This window comes from Siphateles boraxobius, unplaced genomic scaffold, assembly GCF_051911475.1.
Source record: "Siphateles boraxobius isolate OS27281-9 unplaced genomic scaffold, OSU_SipBor_1 9, whole genome shotgun sequence".
Lineage (NCBI taxonomy): Eukaryota > Metazoa > Chordata > Actinopteri > Cypriniformes > Leuciscidae > Siphateles > Siphateles boraxobius.
Window position 1 is genome coordinate 24,720,245 of NW_027509219.1, and position 26,638 is coordinate 24,746,882.

At 39.3% G+C, this 26,638-nt stretch overlaps 3 protein-coding genes across 4 annotated transcripts in view; 2 read left to right on the forward strand and 1 right to left on the reverse strand.

Annotated features, from left to right (window-relative positions):
- The first annotated feature begins 516 nt into the window (after positions 1-516).
- LOC143732939 (torsin-1A-interacting protein 1) lies at positions 517-12,666 on the forward strand. Its single transcript, XM_077224423.1, has 9 exons — positions 517-626; positions 819-903; positions 1,467-1,535; positions 7,268-7,321; positions 7,759-7,941; positions 9,936-9,989; positions 10,505-10,687; positions 11,295-11,372; positions 11,523-12,666. Exons 2-9 carry the CDS (start codon positions 882-884, stop codon positions 12,305-12,307), a joined length of 1,428 nt encoding a protein of 475 aa, XP_077080538.1. The 5' UTR covers positions 517-626; positions 819-881; the 3' UTR covers positions 12,308-12,666.
- A 126-nt stretch (positions 12,667-12,792) lies between these two features.
- Positions 12,793-17,611, forward strand: LOC143732027 (torsin-1A-interacting protein 1). Of its 2 annotated transcripts, XM_077222675.1 has the most exons (9): positions 12,793-12,984; positions 14,041-14,097; positions 14,900-15,031; positions 15,136-15,321; positions 15,401-15,580; positions 15,691-15,795; positions 15,956-16,069; positions 16,249-16,308; positions 16,399-17,611. In XM_077222675.1, the coding sequence occupies exons 1-9, from the start codon at positions 12,903-12,905 to the stop codon at positions 17,190-17,192; spliced, it is 1,710 nt and encodes a 569-aa protein (XP_077078790.1). In that variant the 5' UTR covers positions 12,793-12,902; the 3' UTR covers positions 17,193-17,611. The 2 variants fall into 2 exon arrangements, with proteins under 2 accessions (XP_077078790.1, XP_077078791.1); XM_077222676.1 differs by lacking the exon at positions 14,041-14,097 and having other exon boundaries at positions 12,810-12,984.
- Positions 17,612-21,817: 4,206 nt separating this feature from the next.
- Positions 21,818-26,638, reverse strand: part of LOC143732940 (uncharacterized) — a 51,510-nt gene continuing 46,689 nt past the window's right edge. Inside the window, exons 11-14 of the mRNA XM_077224424.1 lie at positions 23,843-23,901; positions 23,529-23,678; positions 23,323-23,351; positions 21,818-22,588 (exon numbers count right to left, since the gene is read on the reverse strand). Coding sequence (XP_077080539.1) covers positions 22,487-22,588; positions 23,323-23,351; positions 23,529-23,678; positions 23,843-23,901 — 340 coding nt within the window. The 3' untranslated portion in view covers positions 21,818-22,486. The remainder of the gene's footprint in view (positions 22,589-23,322; positions 23,352-23,528; positions 23,679-23,842; positions 23,902-26,638) is intronic.

Sequence of the window (26,638 nt, forward strand, 5' to 3'; positions counted from 1 at the left end):
TGCTGGAGTAGTAACGTTAATCAACACAATCTTTATTTGAAGAGACTCCTTTTACTTTAGCCATTTTATTGGTTATTGCTTAAAATTGGCAAGAATAAAAGGTAGAAATATTAATTCTTCAAGTTTTTGCCCTTTTTTTCTCTACAAAACAAGAATCGATAATACCGCTCTACAGCTTACGATGCAGACATCAGCCTAAAGCCCATGATCTGGCTAAAGGAAACGTATTGATGGATTGCAAAATGCATATTTAGTTAGAATAAGAATGCCATAAAATCATTGAAACTGACTTGATTAAGCACTGTAGAGTTTTTGCCCCCCAAATAAAAATTCATTTAAGTAATTTATTATTTGTAATTTATTTATGATATTGCTTGCTTTCAGTGTTTCCTGATTGGTTTATTGTTGGTCTACTTAGTAATTAATAATTCCTCTTTATTATTTGACGATATTTAAACAATTATTGTCCCTCGACGGAAAACCTCCGAGGGAAACAATTCACAAAGTTAAACAGTTCCTAGCAAGACCCGGAACCACACTGGCGCAGTCGCGTTTGGAAAGTGGACTTGTCCGGTACATAGGGCAAAATCCGAAACATTATCTGTGTTGTGCCAGCTAGATAACTGGTGAGTATGTTTTTCAGACTAGAAGAACAAGTTTCAGAGGTATCTGTTGTACGTGTCAACGTTGATTTTTAGCAACTGTGTTTGCAGTATTTCAGGTTATAATGCTACCATCTTATTATCTGTCTGTATTTCCATGTCACTGGATCATTGTGGTTTGTAAGTTTGATTATGTGGTGTTGTATCTACATTCAGGTCCATTATAAATTTCCTGCTTTAACACAAATCATTGATAACGGAGGCATTTGTGCAAGAGCAATGGCAAACGAAGTCGACAGTGGTAAATATATAAAATGTTTTTGAAATGTTATGTTTTATGCAATTTAAAAAATTGACTAATCGGCAGACATGTCCATAACTTGTTTCATTTTCCTGACATAATAAATGTTTTTTTTTTTTACTGTGGAGATTTTGAATCTCATTTTTATCACTCCATGAGTCAGAAAAATACAAACTCCTCTGTAAAAGCTTAATGAATATAGATAGGAACATAATTGGAATGTTTAGTGTATGTAAGCGCTACTTTAGTGATTTAGAGATTTTTGAGAAAAAAATCTTGAGAAAATGGCCTTTAAAGATAATATAATTGAAATGCAGAGATGTAAAATAAATAAAGTGTAGTAAAATAAACACTTGGATGTGTTTTTTTGGATGTTTTCGTTCCACTAGCCTGAAAAAAGATATATTATGGAAGCAAAATAGCCCAAAATCTCAAAATTGACCAGTGCAATAAAATAAAAATAAAACCACAATAGGAAACAAGAAAGAAAAAATGAAAACTGCTCAAATAATGTCATAGGTTTTTTAAACCCTGAACTGCTCCTTTCCTCTTTTCAAATGCAGAATTAACACCTGCTGTGACTGATACATCTAGTGGTTCTTTGTTAGGTGACAACACTACAAGAGAGGGTGGTAAGTGAGTCAAACTTTTATTATCACGATCTTCATGATAGAATTTATGTTTGTTCAAGTGGTTTTTAGGGATGTTAGTAATTCCACAGATTTAAAGCAATATGCTGTTCCCTTATCTGACAGAGAAGACTGGGCAACGTTGTTGGAAAAATTCTAGACACTAAGCAATATATAGGAATCAAATTTTTATAGATTGGGTGAAATGTTTTTGCAATTTGAAAAGTGGTTTAATTTTTACATTTAAAAGCTTTGACTGTGTTTGCATTTAGCATTGATACAACATACCGCCTCTTCTGCACATGACAACCAACCACAGATCAGAGTTGCAGAGAATAAGAATGAGTTGCATTTTTATATCACATCATAGATGCGTAACAGAGGGAGTTTAGTGCTATATGTAGTCCTTCTTTGTATAGTGCAATTTACGGGTAATGCACTCAAAGAGAGTGGTACATCTGGATTTCAAGAAAGTTATTTTTTGTTTCGAACAGACACAGCCTAATCGTGCACAGCTTATTAAGCAATCATGATTTTATTTATTTAACATGTATGTGTGCATTAAAAGTACAATTTCGGCAACAAGAACGATGCTGAGCCAATTGAAGATAAAGATGTGTTCTGGCGACTGGCATGTTTATTGAAACAAATCAGATTAGAAGAGTAAAACGAGTCAGCGAGAAGCTCATTTGATTGGCTACATGAAGAAAGTGGACCTGCCCTCCTCTTCGAGTTTGCAAAACGCAACGAGTGAGAGAATCATGCCAAAACTGTAAGTACAGCTAAAAGAAAGACTCAACAGTACAAATACAAAACTGTAAAAAAAAATTACACAAAGGTTGATTTTACACGATCAATCTGTTTTGCAGATCCTGACACTGTTGTTTTTTGGTTGCAAATTGCTGTGCACAGGCTTTGCAGTGCTTTTGGCCGTATTTGTGCGAGAGAAAAAACGTGCAAAAGTTTAAGCGCGGAAAAATGGAAGTCAGAATAATACAGTTCCCTTTCGAGAGGTCTCTTGTATTGCGTAATGCTATGGTATGCTAATATTGAAGCAAAAATTTTTAAAACGCAGTGCAGCTGCACAGCAGACACAGATAAGCGGCTAGCACGGTCATTGGCTGTGCTGCGGCAACTGCACGAACCTATGGCGGGACGGCAGAACCAATCAGACTGCTTCGCGCTTTGGCGCGTCAGAGCCCGCCAGAATGAGCATGGCCTAAGCCCTTATAGTGGGCCATTCAGCCAAAGGAATTCAGATTTTGTCTCCAACTTCGCTGATCTCTGGATTAGAAGCCTTTGCCGCCGTCGAAAATCCTTCAGCGGAACAAGCCACCTGCCTTGCAGCTCTGATGACACCTGCTTCCTGGTTTTTCAACTTGACACCGCCACCGATGAGAACATGCCTCTCTGCTATGTGCTTGCGCAAACTGTCTTAACGTCATTCCTGCCCTTGTTGCTCAGTGTGGATTCTAAGACTTCCGAGCCAGAGACCCGTGTTTGAATCCCCGGCTCTGACAAGTGAAATGGGTACTGCACATTTTAACGTCTGATTTGCCTGTCATGTTTGAACTGTCTACATGACTCGGACGGACACAATAAATGTGTTTTCTTGCCTGGGATACAGCCAGTTTTCCCCAGTTTTCATTCAACCCCTAGCTATGTATGTCAAGGCCTGGCAGGCCATCCCCGGTATATAAGAATGGGTATTGGATATATACATAATGAAACAAGGCTACTCGCTACAGTCAGCTCACAGAGCCCCGCGCTTTTCAGCCATGGTCGAGACGACAGTGAGAAGAGACGTGGCTCACGTCCTTTGCACCGAAGTGTTGAAACTGTTAGAGAAGGTAGCTGTGGAAACAGTCCCATTATCATAAAGCGAGTCAGGCTTTTATAGTCGTTACTTCCTCGTCCCAAAAAAGGATTGATGGCCCAGACCCATCCTAGACCTCAGACAAACAAACAAAGCGCTTATGATGCGACCGTTCAGAATGCTGACAACCAAACAAATCCTTGCGCAAATTCGCCCAGGGGATTGGTTTATCTCAGTGGATCTGATGGATGCTTATTTTCACATTGAGATATCGCCCCATCACAGGCCATTTCTCAGATTTGCCTTCGAGGGGCAGGCTTACCAGTTCACAGTAATACCGTTCTGCCTATCACTGGCACCTCGTACTTTTACGAAGTGCATAGATGCAGCACTTACCCCCCTGAGACAGCGGGGAGTGCGAGTGTTAAACTGCCTCGACGATTGGCAGGTTATAGCCCAATCAGATGAACAATTGATAACTTGCAGATCCTGGCTCCTCAGCCATATAGAAAGCCTGGGACTCAGAATCAACATTTCCATGAGCACACTGTCTCCCAGCCAGAGTATCTCTTTCCTGGGTACAGTGATAGACTCTATACAAATATAGGCATGCGCGCCTCTCAAGAAATTTCATAGGATGTTGGGTCTTATGGCTTCAGCATCATCAGTACTCCAGCTTGGACTACTGCACATGCGTCCTCTCCAGCGCTGGCTAAAACCCTGTGTACCAACTCACGCATGGCGATCTGGCCACTTACAAATCAGAGCGAACCACTGCTGTATCAGAGCCCTGGCTCCCTGGAAAGCAGACGACTGGTATCAGTCAGGAATGAGTATGGGTGTGGTTACGAGAAGAAAAGTGATCTCGACAGATGCCTTCAATCTAGGTTGGGGGGCCTTTTACATGGGCAGGCCCATCTCTGGCCTATGGTCAAGCCCGGAGAGGCGCCTACATATAAACTGTCTAGAGATGAGAGCAGTCGCTCTATCGCTGAAAGCTTTTCTCCCATACTTAAAAGACCACCCTGTCCTGGTCTGGACGGACATGGCATTGGTGTCCTATATAAATTGCCAGGGCGGTCTCAGGTCAAGCAACCTGCACACCATGGCCAACAACCTCATCTTATGGACTCAGCACAACCTGCACTCCCTAAGGGCGGCGCACGTGCCTGGTAATCTGAACCAGGGTGCGGATGCGTTATCCAGAGACAATGTTCCCCCAGGGGAATGGTCTCTTCACCCACAGACAGTTCAGCTAATATGGAGCATCTTCGGCTAGGCAGAGATCGACCTTTGAGAGAACGCTCATTGCCGAATATTTTTCTCAAAGAGCAGGGACGCGCTTGCCCACGATTGGCCGAGCCGCCTGCTGTATGCATTCCCTCCGGTCACGATGTTACCACAGGTCATTGAACGGGTCAGGGAGAGCAAGTGTGCAGTGCTACTAATATCACCTCTCTGGAAGACCCCATTATGGTTCTCCGAGCTGGCACAGCTGCTGGAAACAGCCCCATGGCCGTTTCCGCTGAGGAGTGACATCCTCACTCAGGCAAACCGATTAATCTGCCATCCCCGTACCGACTTGCGGGCCCTTCATGTATGCCCCCCTCAACGGATACCCGGGTGTCTCCCGGAAACACCCTGGCTGAAAACGATCACTGAGGCAAGAGCGCCGTCAACTAGATGCCTCTACGCTCAGAAATGGGTGGTATTTCTGGCTGGTGCGCTGCATGGAGCCTGGACCCCTATTCGTGCGAAGTATCGAGTGTACTCGCCTCCTTACAAGGGCTTTTGGATGCGGGTCTTACCCCCTCCACGCTCAAAGTGTATGTGTATAACAGCTTCTCATGCTCTTGTGTCCGGCCAATCACTAGGAAGAAACAACCTCGTTGTACGCTTCCTTAAAGGGGCAAAGAGGCTGAACCTTCCGCGACCTCCTTCTGTGCCTATCTGGGACATCTCTACTGTCCTGAAAGCGCTGAAAGGTGCACCATTCAAGCCGCTGCGGTCTGCGGACCTGAAGCATCTCTCGCTAAAAACTGCTCTCTTACTGGCGCTCGCCTCAGTCAAGAGAGTGGGCGACTCACAAGCGCTGTCAGTAAGTGCTTCTTGCCCTAGGTTTGGGCCTAACAGAGTCGTTCTTAAGCCAAGGCACGGTTATGTTCCTAAAGTGCTCTCGACTCCATTCAGAGCTCAGTTTATTTCACTGGCCCTTTCCTAGACCCTTTCACTAGTTATTTCACTTGCACTTTCCTTGCCAGAAGACGAAAGAAGGTTTACACTGTACCGTCATGGCTATCAGAGTTTATTTGGAGTGTTCTGCCTCATTCAGACAGTCAGAACAGCTCTTTCTATGCTTTGGCGGCCGGACCAAAGGGCTCGGTGTGACAAAGCAGAGATTATCGCGCTGGATAGTAGACGCTATTGCGCTGGCTTATGAGTCTAAGGGCCTGCATTGCCCCTTAGGTGTCAGAGGTCATTCCACAAGAGGCATGGCCTCGTCATGGGTTTGGTCAAGTGGAATACCCATGGAAGATATTAGTGCGGCGGCCGGCTGGGCCTCGCCGTCCACATTTATCAGATTATATAATCTGGAAGTTCCCGCTTTGCAAGCGAGGGCTCTTTCAGTGTAAGTGCAAGCAAAAACCCCCCTAGGCCATAGGCCCCGATACATATCTGGTCCTGGTTAAACTCGGACTACAGTCCTTATATATATTTATATACATACATTATAAGGATTTGGCCCTATTAGGCCCATTTCCTTGTTTTTCCTATACGTGACTCGTCAAATGACCGGTTTCTATTGGGATTCATAAACTTTACTCATCTATTAGCCTCAGTCATCTGGCTTCGGGCTACTGTATGGAATGAAGTTAAGCACGCACAGTGTTTTGAAGGAGGTTCCCATAGCGTAAGCTAGCCTTACGCAATTCGAGAGACCTCTCGAAAGGGAACTCGGTTACTTGCATAACCTCTGTTCCCTGAGAAGAGGGAACGAGTATTGCGTAACCCGCCGGGCTATTGTGCTTTGATCAGGGGATCACCTCAGTCGACTTTACCTGAATTCCTTTGGCTGAATGGGCCACTATAAGGTCATGGGCCACGACCATTCTGGCAGGCTCTGACACGCTAAGACGCAAAGCCGCCTAATTGGTTCCGCGTCTGAGCCGCCTTGCCATAGGTTCGTGCTGTTGCCGCTACCACAGCCAATGACCGTGCTAGACGCTCATCTTGTCTGCTGTGCAGCTGCACTGCGTTTTAAAAAATGTTGCTTCAATATTCTTGAGAAAAGGAGTTTTCCCATCCCATGTTGTTGAAGTTTGTTATATATAATATATATTATATATATATATATATATTTATATATATATATATATATATATAAATATATATATATATTTTTTTTTTTATCCGCAGATTGTGCTGTCTTCTAAAAACAAATTAAGTTGTCTTTGTAAAGAAATGCTCGCTTAAATGTAGCATTGGAACTGGTGGTCTGACGCTGTAAAAAACCTTTCCATTGTGAATACTCTTGCGTGTCTTGCAGCGACGTTGACTTGAAGCTGATGTGCAGCTAACGGCTAGGGTCAATACATCATATACTGCTGCTTCTGGACCGTAGATGTGTGTGTGTGTGTGTGTGTGTGTGTGTGTGTGTGTGTGTGTGTGTGTGTGTGTGTGTGTGTTTTAAACCGCATTTCACATCATTGTTGTGTAACGTTGTCTTTGTCATACAACAAAAATATATACAGTATGTTAGTGTATTAAGTCTACTATTACAGATTTAATGTCGTAATGGTTTATAGTGATGTTTATGCTCAGTTATTGCACAGAGCACTATATACTTTTAATTGGAAATGGATTGGAATCAGAAAGTTAGAATAAATAGCTAAACTGCTCATCTGCTTCTACTTTATAGATGTTGACTCATCTGCTTATTCTTCTCCAGAGACTGGCGGTAAAGATAAGGATGGTAAGTTTGGTTTTCATAATGGTCTCTGCACTGGGAAATATAAGAATGCAGTGAGTCAGAAGTCATGTTTTAACTTCACATTTGTGTGATATTGTTCTACATTTTGAATTTATTGTTGTGATAAACAAAGGTATTTTGCCTGCAGTATGTCATATTAATTTGTTTTATATACTGTACACACACACACATTATATATATATATATATATATATATATATATGAAACAGAGAGGGAGAGAAAGAGGTATTTTTTTCTTTTAGCAGATAACTGCATTTGTTTGCTATAAATGTTTGTTTTTCTCATTTATAAGCAGTTGTATAGCATACAAAATTAATGCTTGTCATAATGGTCTCTAAACAGGTAAATATAAAAATGAAGGTCAACTGTTAACTTATTTTGTGCGATTTTAGTATTCAGTATTTAATATTTTCTTATAGACAACAGAATTGTGGCTACTTCAGTGACTAAAAATTCTAAAGAAACAGAGGAGGCAAGAGATATAAATGAGAGAGGTGATGGCATAAATAAAGAAAATAAGGAGATGGGTGAGGATGAAGACCAGGACCGAGATATGAACTTGGAGGCAGAAGCTGAGAAGGAACCTACGCTCAGTTTGGAAGGTAAAATACTATTTGAGAAGTCAGCTTAAATAAATTCACAGATTTTCAACCAGGTTTGTAATGTTACAATGTCAGTAGTATTATGTAAATTAACAATGTGCACTCTTTCTCCATGTTACTTGCACTCGGATATCTGTTTATTTGTCAGCTAAAGTTTACCGCATGATGCAAAAAGTGTATAATTTTGTGTCATCTGGCATTCTTTTTTCAGCTCCAGGGCTTTTGTTAAAACTACCAATGGAACTTCTGCATTATTGTCTTTCTCTCCATGAATTGTTGGATCGACAAAGGGGCAGCGCCAAATTCAAAAGTGTATTATGAGTTTTTTGAGTTTTTGACTTAAGGGAATGCCACAGCCCTTTTTCTCTGTTTTCTCTAGTCATATCTCTAGTCATCAGCAGCGCTAAAAGGATCTGCCCTTATGTTGTTGAAGTTTGTTTAAGAAATTCATAATAAATAATAATAAAGCAAGATACACTGTAGAAATATGTGAGATGTGTGGTTTATAAAAACTGCAAAGGTGAAGTATTAAAGGGATAGTTCACCCAAAAATGAAAAAATCTGTCAGTAATTACTCACTCATGTTGTTCAAACCCCGTAAGACCTTCGTTCATCTTCGGAACACGAATTAAGATATTTTTGATTAAATCTGAGAGCTGGATCACTCCTCCATAGGCTTCTAAGGGATTGAAACTTGCCAGCCCCGAAAAGCTATTAAAGATATAGTTAAAATAGTCCAAGTGAATACAGTGGCTCAATCTTAAGTTTATCAAGCGACGAGAATACTTTTTGCGCGCAAAAACAAACAAAAATAACGACTTTATTTCAACTATTCATTTCATTCTCTATGGGCCTCTACGTAGTGTGATTCCGTAGAGCTACGTCATAATAAATAATAATAACGTTTGTACGGTTTTTTTTTAGGCCGACGCTGGTCATGTGTGTGATGCGTGTGAAGTACAACACAGAAACACTGTGCTATTACACTGACTCAAGGCCCACAGAGAAGGAAATGAATAGTTGAAATAAAGTCGTTATTTTTGTTGTTGTTTTTTCCGCACAAAAAGTATTCTCTTCGTTTGATAAACTGAAGATTGAGCCACTAGTCACTTGGACTATTTTAACGATGTCTTTAATAACTTTCTGGGGAACAAGTTTCAATCCCTTAAGAAGCCTTTGGAGGAGTGATCCAGCTCTCAGATTTAATCAAAAATATATTAATTCATGTTCCGAAGATGAACGAAGGTCTTACGGGGTTTGAACAACATGAGTGAGTAATTACTGACAGAATTTTCATTTTTGGGTGAACTATCCCTTTAATTAAAATGAGTGTGACTGATGTGAAGTGGGAGGAGCATTAATACGTGCGTCACATTTAGTCGATAAAACACTTCCGCATAGGATACACCCGTGTATCCTCGCTCATGACTTCTCTGGAAGCCTACTCACTCCTCAAATACATTTTTTGTATTATTTTCAATGGCAAAAATTAACCATAATTATTGCATAAATATTAATAAGTACTATCAAATCCTCTCAAAATAAAAAATATTATTGAACAAAAATAAATTACGTTGGGTTTGCTGGGGTGGAGGAAGTTTAATTTTTAAGTGCCAGGTGACTGGTAAGAAGAATTTTTTTTAAATTATTCAGTTTGGGTAAAAATTATGGTGTATTAGAACACTAAAGTAAACTAGCCAGAACAAATGATATATTAACTTTCTTTTAGTTTATGTAATACACCAGAGGTATAGGGCTAGCTGACGCGCTGCTAACGCTTGCGGTGTGAAACGGCTGTTAGGGTCAATGCATCATATACTGCTTCTTCTGGGACAGCAGGGGTGTGTGTGTGTGTGGTAATGGTTCATAGCGATGTTTATGCTCAGTTATTGCACACAACACTTTATACTTTAAATTGGATTGGAATCAGGAAAAGCTAGAATTAAGAATTCTCCACTAAATAGCTAAACTGCTCTTCTACTGCTACTTTACAGATGTTGACTCGTCTGCTGATTCTTCTCTAGAGACTGGAGGTAAAGATAAGGATGGTAAGTTTGGTTTTCATAATGGTCTCTGCACTGGGGAATATAAGAATATAGTGAGTCAGAAGTCAAGTATTAACTTTACATTTGTGTGATGTTGTTTGTTTTGAATTTATTGTTGAGATAAACAAAGGTATTTTGCCTGCAGTATGTCATATTAATTTGTTTTATATATATATATATATATATATATATATATATATATATATATATATATATAAAAATATAAAATATAAAATAATATATATATATATATATATATATATATATATATATATATCTATATATGAAAGAGAGAGAGGGAAAGAGGTATTTTTTCTTTTAGCAGACTACTGCATTTGTTTGCTATCACTGTGTGTTTTTCTCATTTATAAGCAGTTGTATAGCAAACAGAATTAATGCTTGTCATAATGGTCTCTAAACAGGTAAATATACAAATCCAGGGAGTTAAAGGTCAAGTATTAACATTTAGTTTGTGTGAATTTAGTATTCAATATTCAGTATTCAATATTTTCTTATAGACAACAGAATTGTGGCTACTTCAGAGAGTAAAAATTCTAAAGAAACAGAGGAGGAAAGAGATATAAATGAGAGAGGTGATGGCATAAATAAAGAAAATAAGGAGATGGGTGAGGATGAAGACCAGGATCGAGATATGAACTTGGATGCAGAAGCTGAGAAGGAACCTACGCTCAGTTTGGAAGGTAAAATACTATTTGAGAATTCAGCTTAAATAAGTTCACAGATTTTCAATCAGGCTTTTAATGTTACCATATCAGTAGTATTATGTAAATGAACAATGTGCACTCTTTCTCCATGTTACCTACACTCAGATATCCGTTTATTTGTCAGCAAAAGTTTACCGCATGATGCAAAAAGTGTATAATTTTGGCTCCAGGGCTTTTGTTAAAACTACCAATGGAACTTCTGCATTTTTGTGTTTCTCTCCATGAATTGTTGGATCGACAGAGGGGCAGCGCCAAATTCAAAAGTGTATTATGAGTGTTTTAAGTTTTTGCCCTAAGGGAATGCCACAGCCCTTTTTCTCTGTTTTCTCTAGTCATGTAGCACCGATTTCCACAAAAAAAAAATATATTGTGTTTCTACTGCATAGATAGCCAGGTTTTATTAAAAGCCTGTCTTGTCACCAGTGAATTATCCCTTTAAGTGATTCTCCTGTAGTTTGCCATTGCCATATTGTAAATTTACATTTTGTAATCTAATTTTTATAGATAAGTTGAATTGTTGCAGTTTGAAAATTGGTATTTTGTTCTTAAATTTAAAAGCTGTTCCCTTGCTTTTTACATTTAGAGTCACTACATTTAGAGTCACAGTCTTCTGAATTTCAACGAGAAAGCCAACCTCAGATCAGTGTTGGAGGAAATGATAGTGAGTTGTTCTTCTCTCCATTCTGACTCTCTATAAAGAAATTACTTGACTAAAAAAAGTCTTTACCATTATGAAGAATAACTGTCAAATGATTATCGCAGAGAAGCAGCTAATAATATCACACTAATATTTTTTTTTCTTTTCTTACAGAACTGTTATGGATTTGTGCTGCTGTTGTCCTTTTTGCATCTGTGGTTTGTGGTACATTATATTTTTCTGACTCAACTCCACCTGTTCCAAAAGAGTTTAATGTGGTGGACGTGTTCAATCAAGAAATGGAAAAACTTAAGACTACCTTTCCAAATCAGCGGCCAGAACTCTGGAGGAGGAGTCTGATTCATCTCAGACGCCACCTGAAAACTGAGCAGCCCACAGAACCCGTGAGCCTTATTCTAACGTCTGGTCACAGTGCTGAAAGGACACTTGGTTGTCTGGCTCAATGCTTGGCTCATGCTTTTTCCACTGCCCGTAACTCATCAGTTCTGAACATTAATGGAAAAGACAAAGTGTCACAAGACAGTGATCAGGTCAAGCTGGACATTGATAGTGAGTTGAAAAATGCCTTTGAGGGTAAAAAGTTTGCTGCGGTAATCCACCGATTTGAGGAGCTCCCTCCTGGATCCACTCTCATCTTTTACCGATACTGTGACCATGAGAATGCCGCTTATAAAGACGTCTTCCTGGCCTTTACTGTAATGCTTGATACAGAAGCGGAAGTGCCATCCAATGTCAGTCTAGGGAGAGTTGAGGAGATGGTTCAAGAGCACGTAAAACAGAAGTTTGTCTCCTCAGACAAGTTAGCTACGTTTAATCAAATGGATGTGGACAAACTGAGTGGACTGTGGAGCAGAATTTCACATCTCATCTTGCCAGTGGCTGCAGAAGAGAAAATTGAACATCAGGGCTGTGGTGAGGACTGTGGTAAATCATTTTGAAATAGTTTTTAATTACGACTTTAAATGTTATACTCATGTGTTGCCTCTCAAATGAGGGCTCATACTTTGAATATTTGTATTTGCTGCTGTATGAATGATGGTCCTCACAATTTCTTTTCACACTAAACTTTCCAGATTGACATTTTATAGAAAGATAAAACAAAGCAATTTTCCTATATGTATTGATTTTCTTTGTTTTCATGTAGATCATTTTTTGTATCTAAATTATGACTTACATTTAAATTATTTTTAATCTGTAAATTTGGTTGACCAGGGATGTGTAATATATTTGATGAATTGTTGAGGTTTTCCTACTTTAAAGCTTTATTGGATAAAATAAACGTGCCTTAATAAATGCATCTGCCATGTGCTTCCTTTTACACCCTTGTGACGGATTACAATTAAAGTAGAAATGAAGACCAATGAATGCTGTTGAGCTACTGGCGCATTTATGAAATGAAAGTAACTAATTGTGAACTATTTCCGGGAGTTAAGTTGTGTTCCACTGTAGTCGCTCCGACGAAAAGCATCAATGTTCCGCTTTCCGGTTTCAGCTGCATAGGAAAAGTAAAAAGTTTGTCAAGAAGTGTGTGATATGAAACAAATGGATTCGGGCGATTCTAAAGAAGATGGAACTACAATTAGGAGAAGAAGCGCCAGAACTTCTTCTAAGACAGGTTTGACTTTATAAAACTCTTGACGTGACTTCGATAATACATAAAAGTAAATTGAGCCAAATGCTCCCTTCAATAAATATTATCTGATACCAAAATAACGATACCGTCATGCACGGCAAGTATATATTTATATTATGTTAGGGGTTTCATTGCGAATATAAAGCTGTTAAGTTGAACATTCTAACGTTGCTTAGTAAACCTTGCTGTTTGAGTTTAACGTTAGATTCTGGGCTCATCCGTCTGTCTTTACAGTATTTTTTATTATCAATAAAATGCTAATCAAATTATTTCAAGGTTAATGTCTCCGTACATCAAGTTTATTACAGCGGCTTTAAATAACGGCTTCGCAATTTACGTTCAGATTGTCTCGTAACGTTACGTTTGTATACGTTAACTTATCTCTGAATGCTCTTTATAAAACGGAGCAAAACTGTTCTTCCAACGCTTCTTTCTCTCTCTCTCTATGTAAAACATAAGTTATTTAGAATTATATAAGTTAGCTGCGATTCGCTGACTAACGTTTAGGCGAAATTGTTAAAATATCCACTGGTTAGCTTGAGCATATAAGCTAACGTTAATGAATTAATAGTTACATAATTTTAATATATTCTCAAGTCGTTTAGTTTAAATCGTTCCACTAAGATTTCAAAGGCTATTATTGAAGATCACAATGTGCAGTTGTTGTCGATAAATATCCCGTCAAAAGCGGTGTGTCAGTTTTCGCTAATGCACAAGCAAAGTAACGTTAGCCTACTTACCGAAAACTTATCGTTTGTTGTTATATTTCTGTAAGATATTTTCTCGGTTCGTCCTCTATCTTCGCTTTAGCTTTATATTTATATATTTTTACTGGGCAGCCGAATGTCCATTCATCAAAAGCCTGTGAACCATGAAATACACAGACCCAAAACCTAAAAAATTACAGACCAAATACAAAATCTGGAGGTTAGTAATCAAGAGAATTACCTTTCAGTTTTCAACTCATTTGCATTGAAATGCATAGATATGTCAGTTGTAGTTCATTTTACTCACAACAAGTATCTTTTTTCATTACAGATCCCTCCAGCCTGAAATATCCGAATCAGAAGAATCCCAAAACAGAGAAAGACAAAGGTTTGTAAAATCTTTATATTGTAACATATTTTTACTGGTAAAAGTGCACATTATGATGCTTAATAACTTTCTTACTGTTTATGAAAGACACTTGATCATATAATAATAATAATAATAATAATAATAATAATAATAATGCAACAGCATTTGGCTTACAGTTGTACATTTCTTCCCAAGGCCATATAATCAGGCTATATTTGTTTTCTTGTTGTGAGTTTTCATTTTCTTATCCTCTGGATAATACTATGTCATAGTTCCAGTTTTGTAACATTTTATTTAGTTTATACAGTATTAAAGTTTGGGGTTGATTGGAATTTTTATAATGTTGTTCACTTCTGTTCATTAAGAATCAATTTATATGATCAAAACTACAGTAAAAACGGCAATATTGTGGTTTACCATTTAAAATAATTATTTTCTATTTTTTATGTATATATTTTAAAAAGTAATTTGTTCCTGTGATGGCAAAGCTTCATTTTCAGCAGTGGTCTTAACTTAAGTGTCACATGATACTTCAGAAATCATTCTAATATGCTGATTTGGTGATCATGAAACATTTCCTATCCTGTGAAAACTGTTTTTGTAGTATTCTTTGATGAGAAAGTTCAAAAGAACTGCATTTATTTCAAATAGATTTTTGTGACAAATGTCTACTATCACTTGACCAATTTAATGCATCCGTGCTAAATAATAGAATTTATTTTTTCTATTTAAAAAAATCTTACTGACCCCAAACTTTTGAACTGTAATGTGTATTTTTATTGCTTTTAATTGCTTTTTATTGCCACGTCCTCTATCTTAGCTGTATACAGTGCTGATCTTAAACCCAGAGCCCCACTAAAAAGAACCCTGAAAAAGAGGGAAGATGATGGTGCGTCCAGAACTGTCAATGGATCCAAAAAGTCCAAGAGCCTCGAGAAGGGGGATGATGATGGTACGTCAAATTAAATGAAATAAAAATTGTCTTACATTTTGCTTCTCAGGCAAAATATACTTGTTATGCTAATGTTTGCACTCATTTATATTAAACCAACTCAGAATCCCCCGTTAAGAAGAAAAAGCTTGAAGAGACAGAGAAGGCAAGAGATATAAATGACAGCGGTGATGGATTTAAACGCACAAATGAAGCAGATGTGGAGATGGATGAGGATGAAGATCAGGATCAAGATATGAACTCGGATGAGGAAGCTGAGCAGGAGCAGGACCATGAGCCCAGTTTGAAAGGTAAGATGCTATTTGAGAAACAAACATAACATAATGTTAGGTCAAATAATATTAAACAGGTGGTTCTGTATTTCTTCAGTGGATTCCTCAGTCCATCCTGGGACAGTAGAAAAGCTTCCTGCCTATGCATATGGAGAAAATCTGAAAAGTGAGGAGATACTAGGCAGCCGAATGTCCATTCATCAAAAACATATGAGCCATGAAAAACACAGACCTAATCCCCAAATAAATAATTACAGACCAAACACAACATCTGGAGGTTTGTTATCATTACAAAAATGATCTTTCACTTTCCAACTCATTTGCATTGAAATCCATAGATATGTCAGTTGTAGTTGATTTTACTCAAAAGTATCTTTGTCATTGCAGATCCCTCTAGTTTGGGTGCTGTACCACTGGAAAAACAACAAGACTCCTCAATGAGCAATACGAATAGCCTAAAATATCAGAATCCCACAACGAAGAAAGCCAAAAGTTTGTAAAATCTTTATATTGTAATTATACAGGTATATATTAGATTAAGCAAATTGTTCACTGTTAAAAGTGCACATTATGATGCTTAATAACATTCTTAATGTATATGTCACAATTATTCATGACCTTCAGTTGATTAAAGCGTATATCCCATCACTAGATGCCCCATTTCTTGGTAACTGGAACAGTAACCAAAATACACCCCGGATGAGCAATGTCTACCCAACAATTAAACATCCCATTACAAAACCAACCGCTCATCACAAAAACATAGGTAAAAAATTATGTTTTGTATTTGTCACTTACTATTCTCTTATTTTATTACTTAAAAAAAGTTTTATACTAATTTTTACATTCATAATTTAGTCTATTAAGAAAAATAGGCAATAAAGTAAAATGGATAATTTTAAGAATTTGTAGATCTTAATTCTTTTACTTTACATTGTTTTCAAGAATGGAAGAATTTGCAGAAACCAGTCACCTCAAAAGCAAGACCAGTCTCTTCCTCTCGAGGTATTTTTTGTGTCCTTCATCTATTCCACATAGTTTAAACAAACAGATTTGTCTCACATTCACTATGCTTTATTATGCATGTTTTGCTAGGCTGGTTGTGGTACTGGAACAAGCTTCTTTGGTGTTCTCTGATACTGACAGGGGCCCTGGCTTTGAGCTTTTTGGCCTATCGGATCTTTCTATGCTTCCATTTGCGTCAAACTGATGTGTCCCATTCTGAAACCATAGAGAAATTTGATATGGACTTAGCTGCTCTACAGACTTTTTTTCCCAGTCAGCGTCCAGTGTTCTGGAATAGGACTGGGAAACATCTTAAGCGCCACCTGGAGATGGTCAGCCCCACTGAACCGGTCAGTGTAATTCTAACTGCTGGCGTTCAGGCTGAAACGACGCTGGGCTGCCTTGCTCGAAGATTAGCCACGGCGTACTCCACGTTCCGTAACGCTTCAATCTTAGAAATCAACGGGACCACCAAAACAGCAAAAGACAGTGATCAGGTCAAGCTGGAGATTGATGAAGCGCTTAAGGAAGCATTTGAAGGTGATAAACCTGCAGCTGTTGTGCACCGTTTTGAGGAGCTCCCTCCTGGATCTACGCTCATATTCTATCGTTACTGTGACCATGAGAATGCAGCTTACAAAAAAGTTTTTCTTGTCTTCACTGTGATGCTTTCGGTGCATGAAATAGAAGCAAATGCCACTCTGAGTGCAGTTGAGGACATGGTACATGACCATGTAAAACAGAAGTTTGTCTCCTCAGATAAATCTACAAAGTTTAATCAAATGGACGTGGATAAACTGAGTGGTCTGTGGAGCAGAATTTCTCACGTCATCCTGCCGGTGGCTCCAGAGGAGAAAATTGAACAACAGGGATGTGGGGACTAACCTTAACAGAAAATCGTAAGGGCTGGATTTGTCATTTTGTAGAGTCCAAGGACCATATAAATGTACATAGAGGATCTTTATTCCAAAGAGGTTTTTTAAAAATGTGACTGTTTATAAATGTTTTATACAAAAAGTTTTGTATTTCGACATTTTGGTTCTGCGTTTTCTTTGATGATAATATATGTGTGAAGGCAAACACTTTGATCATATAATAATAATAATAATGCAACAGCATTTGGCTTACAGTTGTACACTTCTTTCCAATGCCATTATGTGGTAATGACTGAAGTTTTGCACTGATGTTTGAAGTTAAGCTCTGAATTGTGAACTATACTCTTTTTTTTACCAATCGATCAAAATGTAGTTTGGGTTCATATATGTGCTTGAATAAGATTATAATAATTAAATGTCAGGCTATATTTGTTTTCTTGTTGTGAGTTTTCATTTTCTTGTCCTCTGGATAATGCTATTTTGGCATAGTTCCTGTTTTTGTAACATTTTATGTTATTGTAATATATTGTAATATATATGCATATACAGTATCATTCAAAAGTGTAGGGTTGATTGGATTTTAAAAATGTTTTTGAAAGCCTTATGTTCACTAAGACTAAATTTATTTGATCAAAAATACATTAATGAGAATGGCATATTTAATCCAAATGTATATATCAAATGTAAAACATGTTTTAAACCATTCTTTTATTTATTTAAATTGTGAACATGCACTCTATTCATGATTAGGACTCTTAGTGTTTGTGACCAGGTATGTATGCCCGCTTTCTCATTCAGAGTTTAAGGATACAGAATATCAGTTTCATCTGTTTGAGCTGTCAGGTTAATGTGTTACATTACATAATCAGACCACGGCCAAATTCAGATTAATTTGAAATCTGTTGTGCATATAAACACAGTCAATGGGCTTTTATGTTGTTGGCCTATCTAATATGTGTTACTGAGACTATAAGAGGAGACACTGCTCAGGGGAATATCAGCCCATCTTTCCATGAACAAAGAGCAGTCTTCACTCAGCAAGTGTTTAAAAGGTCGCTTTGTTCCTTTCTAATGCCCTTTTGTATTTTGGTGGCGTCAATAAATCACAGTTTGTTGCATAATGCCAGAATCCCCAGGGAATAAAATGGTATATGGATGCAACAAAATTAATTCAAAACTACAGTAAAAACGGCAATATTGTGATTCACCATTTAAAATGACTATTTTCTATTTTTTATGTATACATTTTTAAAAAGTAATTAATTCATGTGATGGCAAAGCTGAATTTTCAGCAGCGGTCTTCAGTGTCACATGATCCTTCAGAAATCATTCTAATATGCTGATCAAGAAACATTTCTTTTTATCATAAATGTTAAGCTTTTTAATGTCAGCAATCAATGTCAGTTTTAATGTAAAACTGCTTTTGCAGGATTCTTTGATGAATAGAAAGTTTTAAAAAAGAACTGCATTTATTTGAAATAGATTTTTGTCACCAAATGTCTCTACTATCACTTGACCAATTTAATGCATCCGTGCTAATTAAGATAATTTAAAGCTAAAATATCCAACCATAACTCTATTCCTCCAACCCTTTAGACGTCCAGAGAGGAGGAGCGTCAATTGACTCTGCAGTGAGTATCACTTGAAAGGGCGTGTAATCCTGCGAAACTGCTGGTGACATGACTCATCATGCACTTTAATACCACAGGAAGAAAATTATTAACCAGATATCTACAAGTTCAAAGTGCTTCAAGAATAGTTCCATTGTTTTATCCACTTTTTTCCTAACAAGCCTATATTGCGGTTTAGATTATGGGAGGAAAATGCTTACATTGCGTTCATAGAGCGAAACTTTTTTTTACAGTTTAACAGTTGTTTTTTTACAATTTACAAGTTACTCCCAAAGTTCACGCAATGCGTCGTGAGGTGTAGGAATTAGGTAAACAAGTGGTACTGCTCAGCTGTGTCCCAATTCAGAGGCTGCATCCTTCGAAGGCCGCGAAGGTCGGACAGAGCCGAGCGTTGTTAAATGGGACTGTCTGTCTATTCTACCGAGAATTGTTCTTGTAACCTAGCAACTAGACATTTTTGAAAGTTATGTTAAACTATCTGAAAACAAAACAGGGTTCACAAACTGTCACAAAATATGTTCACCATGGTTAGTTTCTGTATATAATAGTATAATCAAGTCTTAGTAAGAGTGAGCTGAAACCCAATACCTTTAAAAGTGTAATTTGGCAATTAAAAAAAAAGGCGCGTGCAGAGGGGGGGGGGGATCTTTGGGTGCTCGAGCACCTGCCCTTTTGCCCCTTGGTGCCCAAAGTGCCCTTTTGTCAAGGCAAAATTTCCTCTCCTTTTTTTGTAATTAAAGGCCCTTTTGTGGATGCCTGCCCAATCTAACTATTAGTAAAATTAATGAATAATAATTTAGCCGTAAATAAAATGACCCACATGATGACCTTTCACCTGACGAACTCATCCGGGACGCGATATTTTTTTTCGCAGGATGGTAGGGGAAGACTCATGAATATTCATTAGGGAACTCATCCCTGATTGGTCTTAACCCCAGTGACTGGTAGGTTTAGGGGCGGGGTTAGGGGTAGGTCATCAGACCCCCAGTGACGAGTAGGTTTAGGGGCGGGGTTAGGGGGTAGGTCATCAGACCAATCAGGCATGAGTTCCCTAATGAATATTCATGAGTCTTCCCCTACCATCCTGTGTGAAAAAATATCGCATCCGGGACGATTCCTCACGCTGCACGCGCATTTTTTAATTTCGCGCGGCTACGCGCACTACCAGAGGATATCTTCAACTCTGCGGCTGCGGGTAAGTGGTGTTTTATTCTCAGCGAAGTGATTTTGATGTTTGTTTACTTATTATTATTATTTTACAAGAACGACGTGAAGAGCATGCTGAGATGTTGTTTATATTGCTGTGTGTAGGCTGTAGAAGTAACGTTAGCTTGCTGTTTGAGGGAGAAAAGTTTCTTTTTTGTTATTGTAACTTTTTATGTAATTTGACTAAAAACTATTATTTTTACTTTAAACTATTATTATTATTATTATTATTACAGTATTTATTTAAAAAACGTATAGTGCCATAACAATTATCATCACAAATCTGGTAAGAGTTTAGGCTTATTATCACATACCGTTAGGCTTACCAATATCTTATGTTTTGTGTGCAGAAGCCTCTGTGAACATCTCCCCTAGTACTATTATATAGGCTACTATTATTATATTATAGCAGCCTGGGCAGAATCTGCAGCTTTACAGCAGGTCAGTGAGCTAGTGAAGGTTCCAAACACTGTCAGCAGTCTTTACATCTTGTCATGGTCACATAAAACTGATTTAATCAGCTAATATATCTCTATATGTTTGTTTTAATGTCTACAGTCTCAGATCAGCTCGAGCAGTATCAGCAGCAGCAGCAGTAACAACAACAGCAAAGGCAGCAAACTCACTTAAGGACTTTAGTAAGAATGTACCAGAACAGGTATCACATTAATGTTAAAAATCTTGTAAAGTATTAATTGCTGTTTCTGTTTGCTTTGTTTTTATTTTCATTGTATAAATGTAACTCTTGTATTTGTGTAAATCAGTTTATGCCATGAAAATAGCCATAGATGCTGATATGGCATTAAATAAAACTATACTGTACGAAACATGGGCCACGTTGATTTTGTCCTACACAGTTTACTATAACAGCTTTTCTTTATTATTCTGTATAACAGAGAAGAAAAAGCCATCAGGTTGGGACAAGGCCGTGTGTCCCTCAAAGCGTTTTTTCACGCAGCTGGCGTAAAATTCCAATTGTTTTCAATGGGAGCGCCGCGTTTTTTAAACGCCATGAGCGTAACGAGGCGCTGAGCGTGTATTTAACGCTCAAGCGCTGAGCTGAGCGCCCGGCGTTTTTTACTGGTCGCCGAGAGTTGAAAAATGTTCAACCCTGGGTAAAACGCTGCGCTCATCACTGTCACTTTTTACACAGCCGTCCAATCACAGTGGAGGAGGGACGGGACAAATACCACACGACCAACTGTCACAACATTCTTTCTGTACAACGACGTCAATCAACAAATGTCCGAAACCTTGATTGCATCAAAATGGAAAACATTGTGTGCACTTTCTCAGTTAAAAATACTCTTGAACCTAAATAAAACATTTAATAATTTGTAACACTACACACCGATCCGTCGTCGCAGCTCCACTTCAAGTCGAACACAGCTATTACGTCCAGGGAGGGGAATCTGGACATCAAGCTCCACCCATTGGCTCTGCAGTGAGCAGCCTCTCTAGGACAAATGTGGATTGGATGGGTACTTCTCAAATGGAATTTGTTCTCGGTTCTTTTTCATGAATTAGAATGTGTGCAAAGGATTGTGGGTATTTTAAGGACGCAAAGGATACACTTGATGCATCCTTCAAAATGAGTTAAATGAAGGACGTGAAAAAAAAGCTGCCTTTTAAGGATCCTTCAAATTGAGACGGCCTTCAGCGGCACTTGATGACATGACAGCCGAGATATGCAGCTTTACAAGGATGAAGCCTTCCGTTTGAGAAACACCCTAACAGTGCATTTGTCAGAGATTTGAACTGATGACAGTTAAGCAGAAAGATAAACAGAGAACTGGATTTTACCCAAGCAATTGAATTTTAATGTTGATGGAATGAGAAAAACATCATTACATGACACATTATCGGAACTTTTCTTTGTTTATTTTGCAATGTAGCCTTGTATAATTGTAATTGCATACATATTTTAGTGTCAAAATACTAAAACAGACAAACTCAGAAACATAATTCATAAGAATTAATAAAAATAAATATTTTAGTGTCAAAATACACCTTTTAAATACATGTTTTAAATGTGTAAGGCTGGGAGCGTATACGTTGCTATTTTGAACCAATAATCGTAACAAAAAGCATTTAAAATATGTAGTGTAGATTTCAGTTTATCTGACTCCAATATAATTAATCTAACTCCATTAAAGTTAATGTCATTATTTAACCTCTTATTGTGCAAAGGTTAAAGTTTTTCTTAGAAATGAACAGACAACCTAGGATTTAACCTGAACGTTTATATAACAGAATTTATACAATCACTTTAGCGTTCAACATTATCAGTGGTAAAATGGATTCTCATCAGAAGCAGACAAAGTTATGATGATGAAGGGCATTTTTCCATCTTTAATTCACATGTATGCTTTAAATTGATTACTGAATACTGATGTACTACTACAACTGGAAAGAGTTGCACCCACTTTGCTCAGTCTTTCAAAGCTGAAATATCTGCAGACTGTCTCAATTTATCATTCTGACCAAAGACACTCCTGTCATAAGTGCTGCTGTCAACGATACATTAACAATTGTGAAGATTATAAACATACACAACCATGGGGATATCTGAAAAAAAGAAGAAGAAAAGTCTTAATTTAAGGTAATCTTGCAATATAACCAATTGTATGGTTTTATAATTTTGTGAGTGACTAAGATGTTGAGGTCAACCTGTTACAGTGGATATAAAAAGTCTACACACCACTTTTAAAGAAGCTGCTTTTTGTGATGTAAAAAAAAAATCAAATATGCATTAAACATGCAAAAATTCTGCAAAAAAAAATAATTAAGTAACTATTACAACCATTTAATGCCTCTGAAAAACAAAGTGACACATAGAAACTTGGAATAACTAACTAAGTGTGCACACCCATGATGTGTTGTTCATGAGTTTGAGCTTGATGATTAGTCATTATCAAAAGCTACAAAATTATTAAAAGGGTGCACACTTATGCCGTTTTTTCCTTTTGAAATGTGTCCCTTTGGTTTTCAGTGGCATTGCATATGTTGTAATGTTTACATTAATTTGTGCAAATGTTCTGTATGTGTATGTATGACATAATGAACGTATATGATTTATCTTTATTTCATTTCTTTACAAAAACCCCAGCAGTTTTAAATGGGGTATGTAGACCTTTTCTATCTGCAAGGATCTGGTCTAGTGCCATAAAATCTGTGTGGAGTTGCTATACACTGTAAAGTTTATTTGATAGTGATATACATGTGTATTAAACAGGTTGACTGAAACTGGAATGGCTTTATCTTTACAAATCTAAGATATGACAGATGTAAAGTTCACTTACCCTCTTTTCCAAAATATGATTCTGATTTTCTGCAGACATACAAAGTCAAACAAAGGAGGTTGTTAATAAATTATGGGACATGCATAAGTAAGTACAAGACTGTGTCTGGGTGAAAGATAACACATTGAATTCTTTAAAATCCATTTATAAGGCTTGTGTGGGAATCTCTCTAGTGCTTTGAATCAATTGTCACCAAGGATACTTACTTCTGACTTTTTTTCTTGTCTGGTATTTTTCCATATGTTCATAGCAAACTGAACCAAGGTACAACATGATCTCCCAAACAACATAAACTCCCATTAATATTGGCAGCCAGTAGTCCTCAAAACAAAACGTTCCAAAAAATATTGCAGTGGCTATAGTACATGAAAGAAGAGGATTATAAACAAAAACAGAAAAAATAATTAGCTTTTAATACGTTTGGATAAGTAAATTAGTATTTACACCTACACCAAACTTAGAAAAAACATAATAGAAAAATGTAATTTACCAATAAAGAATGTGAAATACTGAACCTTACTTGTAATGGTAGTATCCATGAGGTCAACCATTATGATGGCACAGAGCCAACACTTCCTTCTGTAAGTCAAGGGTTATAGAGTGTTAAATTCAAAACACAGACATTTTACATTTATGAATGAAACTATTAGTCTAACAACCTGATCAGCAACAACTCATTGCAACACTGAATCAACTAATGGTGTGAGTTCAGGGCGGAGCTAGCAGACAAAACCCGTTTGGAAAAAGGTTATAATTTCTATTTTCAGCATTTGGGTGACACCAGTGGCGCTGATATGTAGCTAAAGCAGAGAATTTCATAATTGGCACTGTCTGGTTACTTCCGGTTTCTGGACTGGCTGCAGTAACACGTCTATGTCCATGCGGGGATGCTCGCAGGCGAGTGCAGAATGAATGGGAGTCTACGGGTTCTCTTACGAGAGGTTCTCTCGTATTGCGTAAGTTTAGCTTACGCTACGGGAAAGATTCATCTTCTCGAGATACTGAAGCCAAAAAATTATCCTTAATTTTGTATTCATTGTCAACGCAGTGCAGCAGCTAGCAGACCTAGAGCAGGCCATCTCGCGTGCTCATTGGCTGCCCTGCGGGCAACTGCTGCAGCCTACCAGTGAGCCCGGCGTGACGTCACGCCCAATGAAGGGCGCCCGCGCCTTCATAGCGTCACAGCCCGCCAGAATGGGCGTGGCTTAGCGTATAAAAGTAGGGGCTGTAGGCTGACTTCCCTGATTTTTCCTCTCTTCAGCAAGCTCTTTGCATCGCTGGATCTGAGAGAAGCCAGCGCCGCCGTCGAACAGCTAACAGCCAGCTTAGGACAGCGCTGAGGAAGCCGGCCGTCTTCGCCACCTTCAGCCATCCGTGCGAGCTACACTATCCGGCGACGTATCCTTTTGCCTGCTATATATATTCTAAAAGAGCAGCGAGCGTCTTTTTAAAGATGCCTCGCACTTCCTGCGGTTCGTGTAGAGCCCCGCTCAGCGCCGGAGACCGCCACCTTATCTGCGCTCTCTGCCTGGGCCTGGAACACTCTGTGTGGAGCTTCCGCTGTCGACCCTGTGGGCTCGACTCGAGGCCTTCAACACCGCAGCAGTCACTCCGCCCTCTGTGGGACCGTGCAGGAAGAAGCGCCGTTCCCTGAGACAGCCGGAACCTGTGGCCACAGCGATGCGCTCGCCGGAGAACCTCCCTCGAGCCTCGCTTTCGCCTTCCCCGCCTCTCCTCACCGACGCGCAGCTGCCGCTTACGAGCCTCACTGCCGTCGCATCAGAGGATGAGGCCGAGGAACACGCCACGAAAGACTGCTGCTCCATCCTGGCATCGGACACCGAGGAATGGTCGCTTCATTCCGCCACCTCGTCGATCCAGGAATCTACCCGTACCCGCGCTCCATTCCTGCCGGAACTTCATTTGGAGCTGACGAAGTCGTGGAGCACACCATTTTCCTCGAGACTTCAGCCACAGGCCTCCGCGTCGCTCTCCCAAGTGGACGGCGCCGCCGAGAAAGGGTACACGGCTGTAAAAAGCGGCTGTAAAAACCTGCCCCGCTCATAGAGGAGGGAACAGTTTCCACAGCGCCCTTTTCTATTAATTTGCGCACCTCGGTGCGTAGAACATGCGAACACTCCTTTCTCCCTTTCGTCTCGACCACAGTCGTAAAACGTGGTGGTCTGCGAGCGAACTGGAGCGAGTATCTGTGCTTTATTATATTCAACACCCATTTCGGCATATCTGGAATGTTTTCCCATGCCGCTGCGTGTACAGATATGGGCTGAATACAGGCTAGGGACGGGCCGCTGTGACGTAGGGACCCGGAGGAGAATCGCCTGACCTCGTAGCTCTCAGAGGCGTGGGCGCGCGCTGAGCAGCTGAGTGAATGGGCACGTGTGTGATTACAACAGCGCGCCCTATGTCTGTAAAACTCGCAGCCTGAGCTGGGGTTGTGTTTGACACTGTAGGGACAGTGTTTATAAATGGGGGTGCATAGACAGAGGTAGGCACACGCGTCACTTTTATAATGTTTCCCGCTTTTACTGGGGATGAATTCATAACTGTGTGAACAGTGCTTGTGTGTAGTGGTGCGTACATGACCGTAGGCACGTGATCTACATTCATGGGGCGTGCAGCCTTAGCTGGGAATGAATTTGGCACTGTTTTGACAGTATCTGGGAATGCACACTTTGTGGACATGTGAACCCTTAGTGACACAGGCAGAAAAAGACTCTTTTTGTGTTTTCTGTGTGTCGCCGTAAAAACGGCGTTTGTTTGCAGGTGAGCGAGCCCTGTGACTGGCCCATTGACTGCTGTATGGACATTTCCAGCCGCCTGTAAGGGGACTGGGTAATGTTTGAGATTTTGCAGAGAGAGTGGTCCGGCTTTTGCGAGACACGCACTCTCTCTTCTCATTCCTGTGGCTAGGAAGGCTTTCGAGGCTCAGGGTTCAGCACAATCTTGGGCCGAGGACCCCGTCGCTTAGGAGGCGGCTTGCGGTTGTGGGAGCGCGAGCGGCGTCGAGCGTCAGTCTGAGGCGCGGGCTGAGAGGCGGTGGGGGCTGCTCTAGCCCGCTGCGGCTGTGGCGGCCTCTGTCTGCTCTGCGATGAGCTGGAGCGTTTAGGCAGGAAATGGCGCATAGCTTGTGAAGCGTTCTGGGCCTCAGTGAAGCGTTCGGCGAAACCTTTAACCGCCGGTCCAAACAGCCCGCTGGTGGAGATAGGCGCATCGAGAAACGGGGCCTTATCCGCGTCCTTCATCTCCGTCAGAGTCAGCCACAAATGGCGCTCGAGAACAGTCAAATTAGCCATGG

Excerpts from the sequence above, each read along its gene's own strand:
- LOC143732027 (XM_077222675.1), top strand. The coding sequence starts at position 12,903 with ATGAAACAAATGGATTCGGGCGATTCTAAAGAAGATGGAACTACAATT. Across the intron at positions 15,032-15,135 it reads CGAGAAGGGGGATGATGATG|AATCCCCCGTTAAGAAGAAA; the intron begins GTACGTCAAATT and ends AAACCAACTCAG. Across the intron at positions 16,309-16,398 it reads ACCAGTCTCTTCCTCTCGAG|GCTGGTTGTGGTACTGGAAC; the intron begins GTATTTTTTGTG and ends ATGTTTTGCTAG.
- LOC143732939 (XM_077224423.1), top strand. The coding sequence starts at position 882 with ATGGCAAACGAAGTCGACAGTG. Across the intron at positions 7,942-9,935 it reads ACCTACGCTCAGTTTGGAAG|ATGTTGACTCGTCTGCTGAT; the intron begins GTAAAATACTAT and ends GCTACTTTACAG. Across the intron at positions 10,688-11,294 it reads ACCTACGCTCAGTTTGGAAG|AGTCACTACATTTAGAGTCA; the intron begins GTAAAATACTAT and ends TTTTACATTTAG.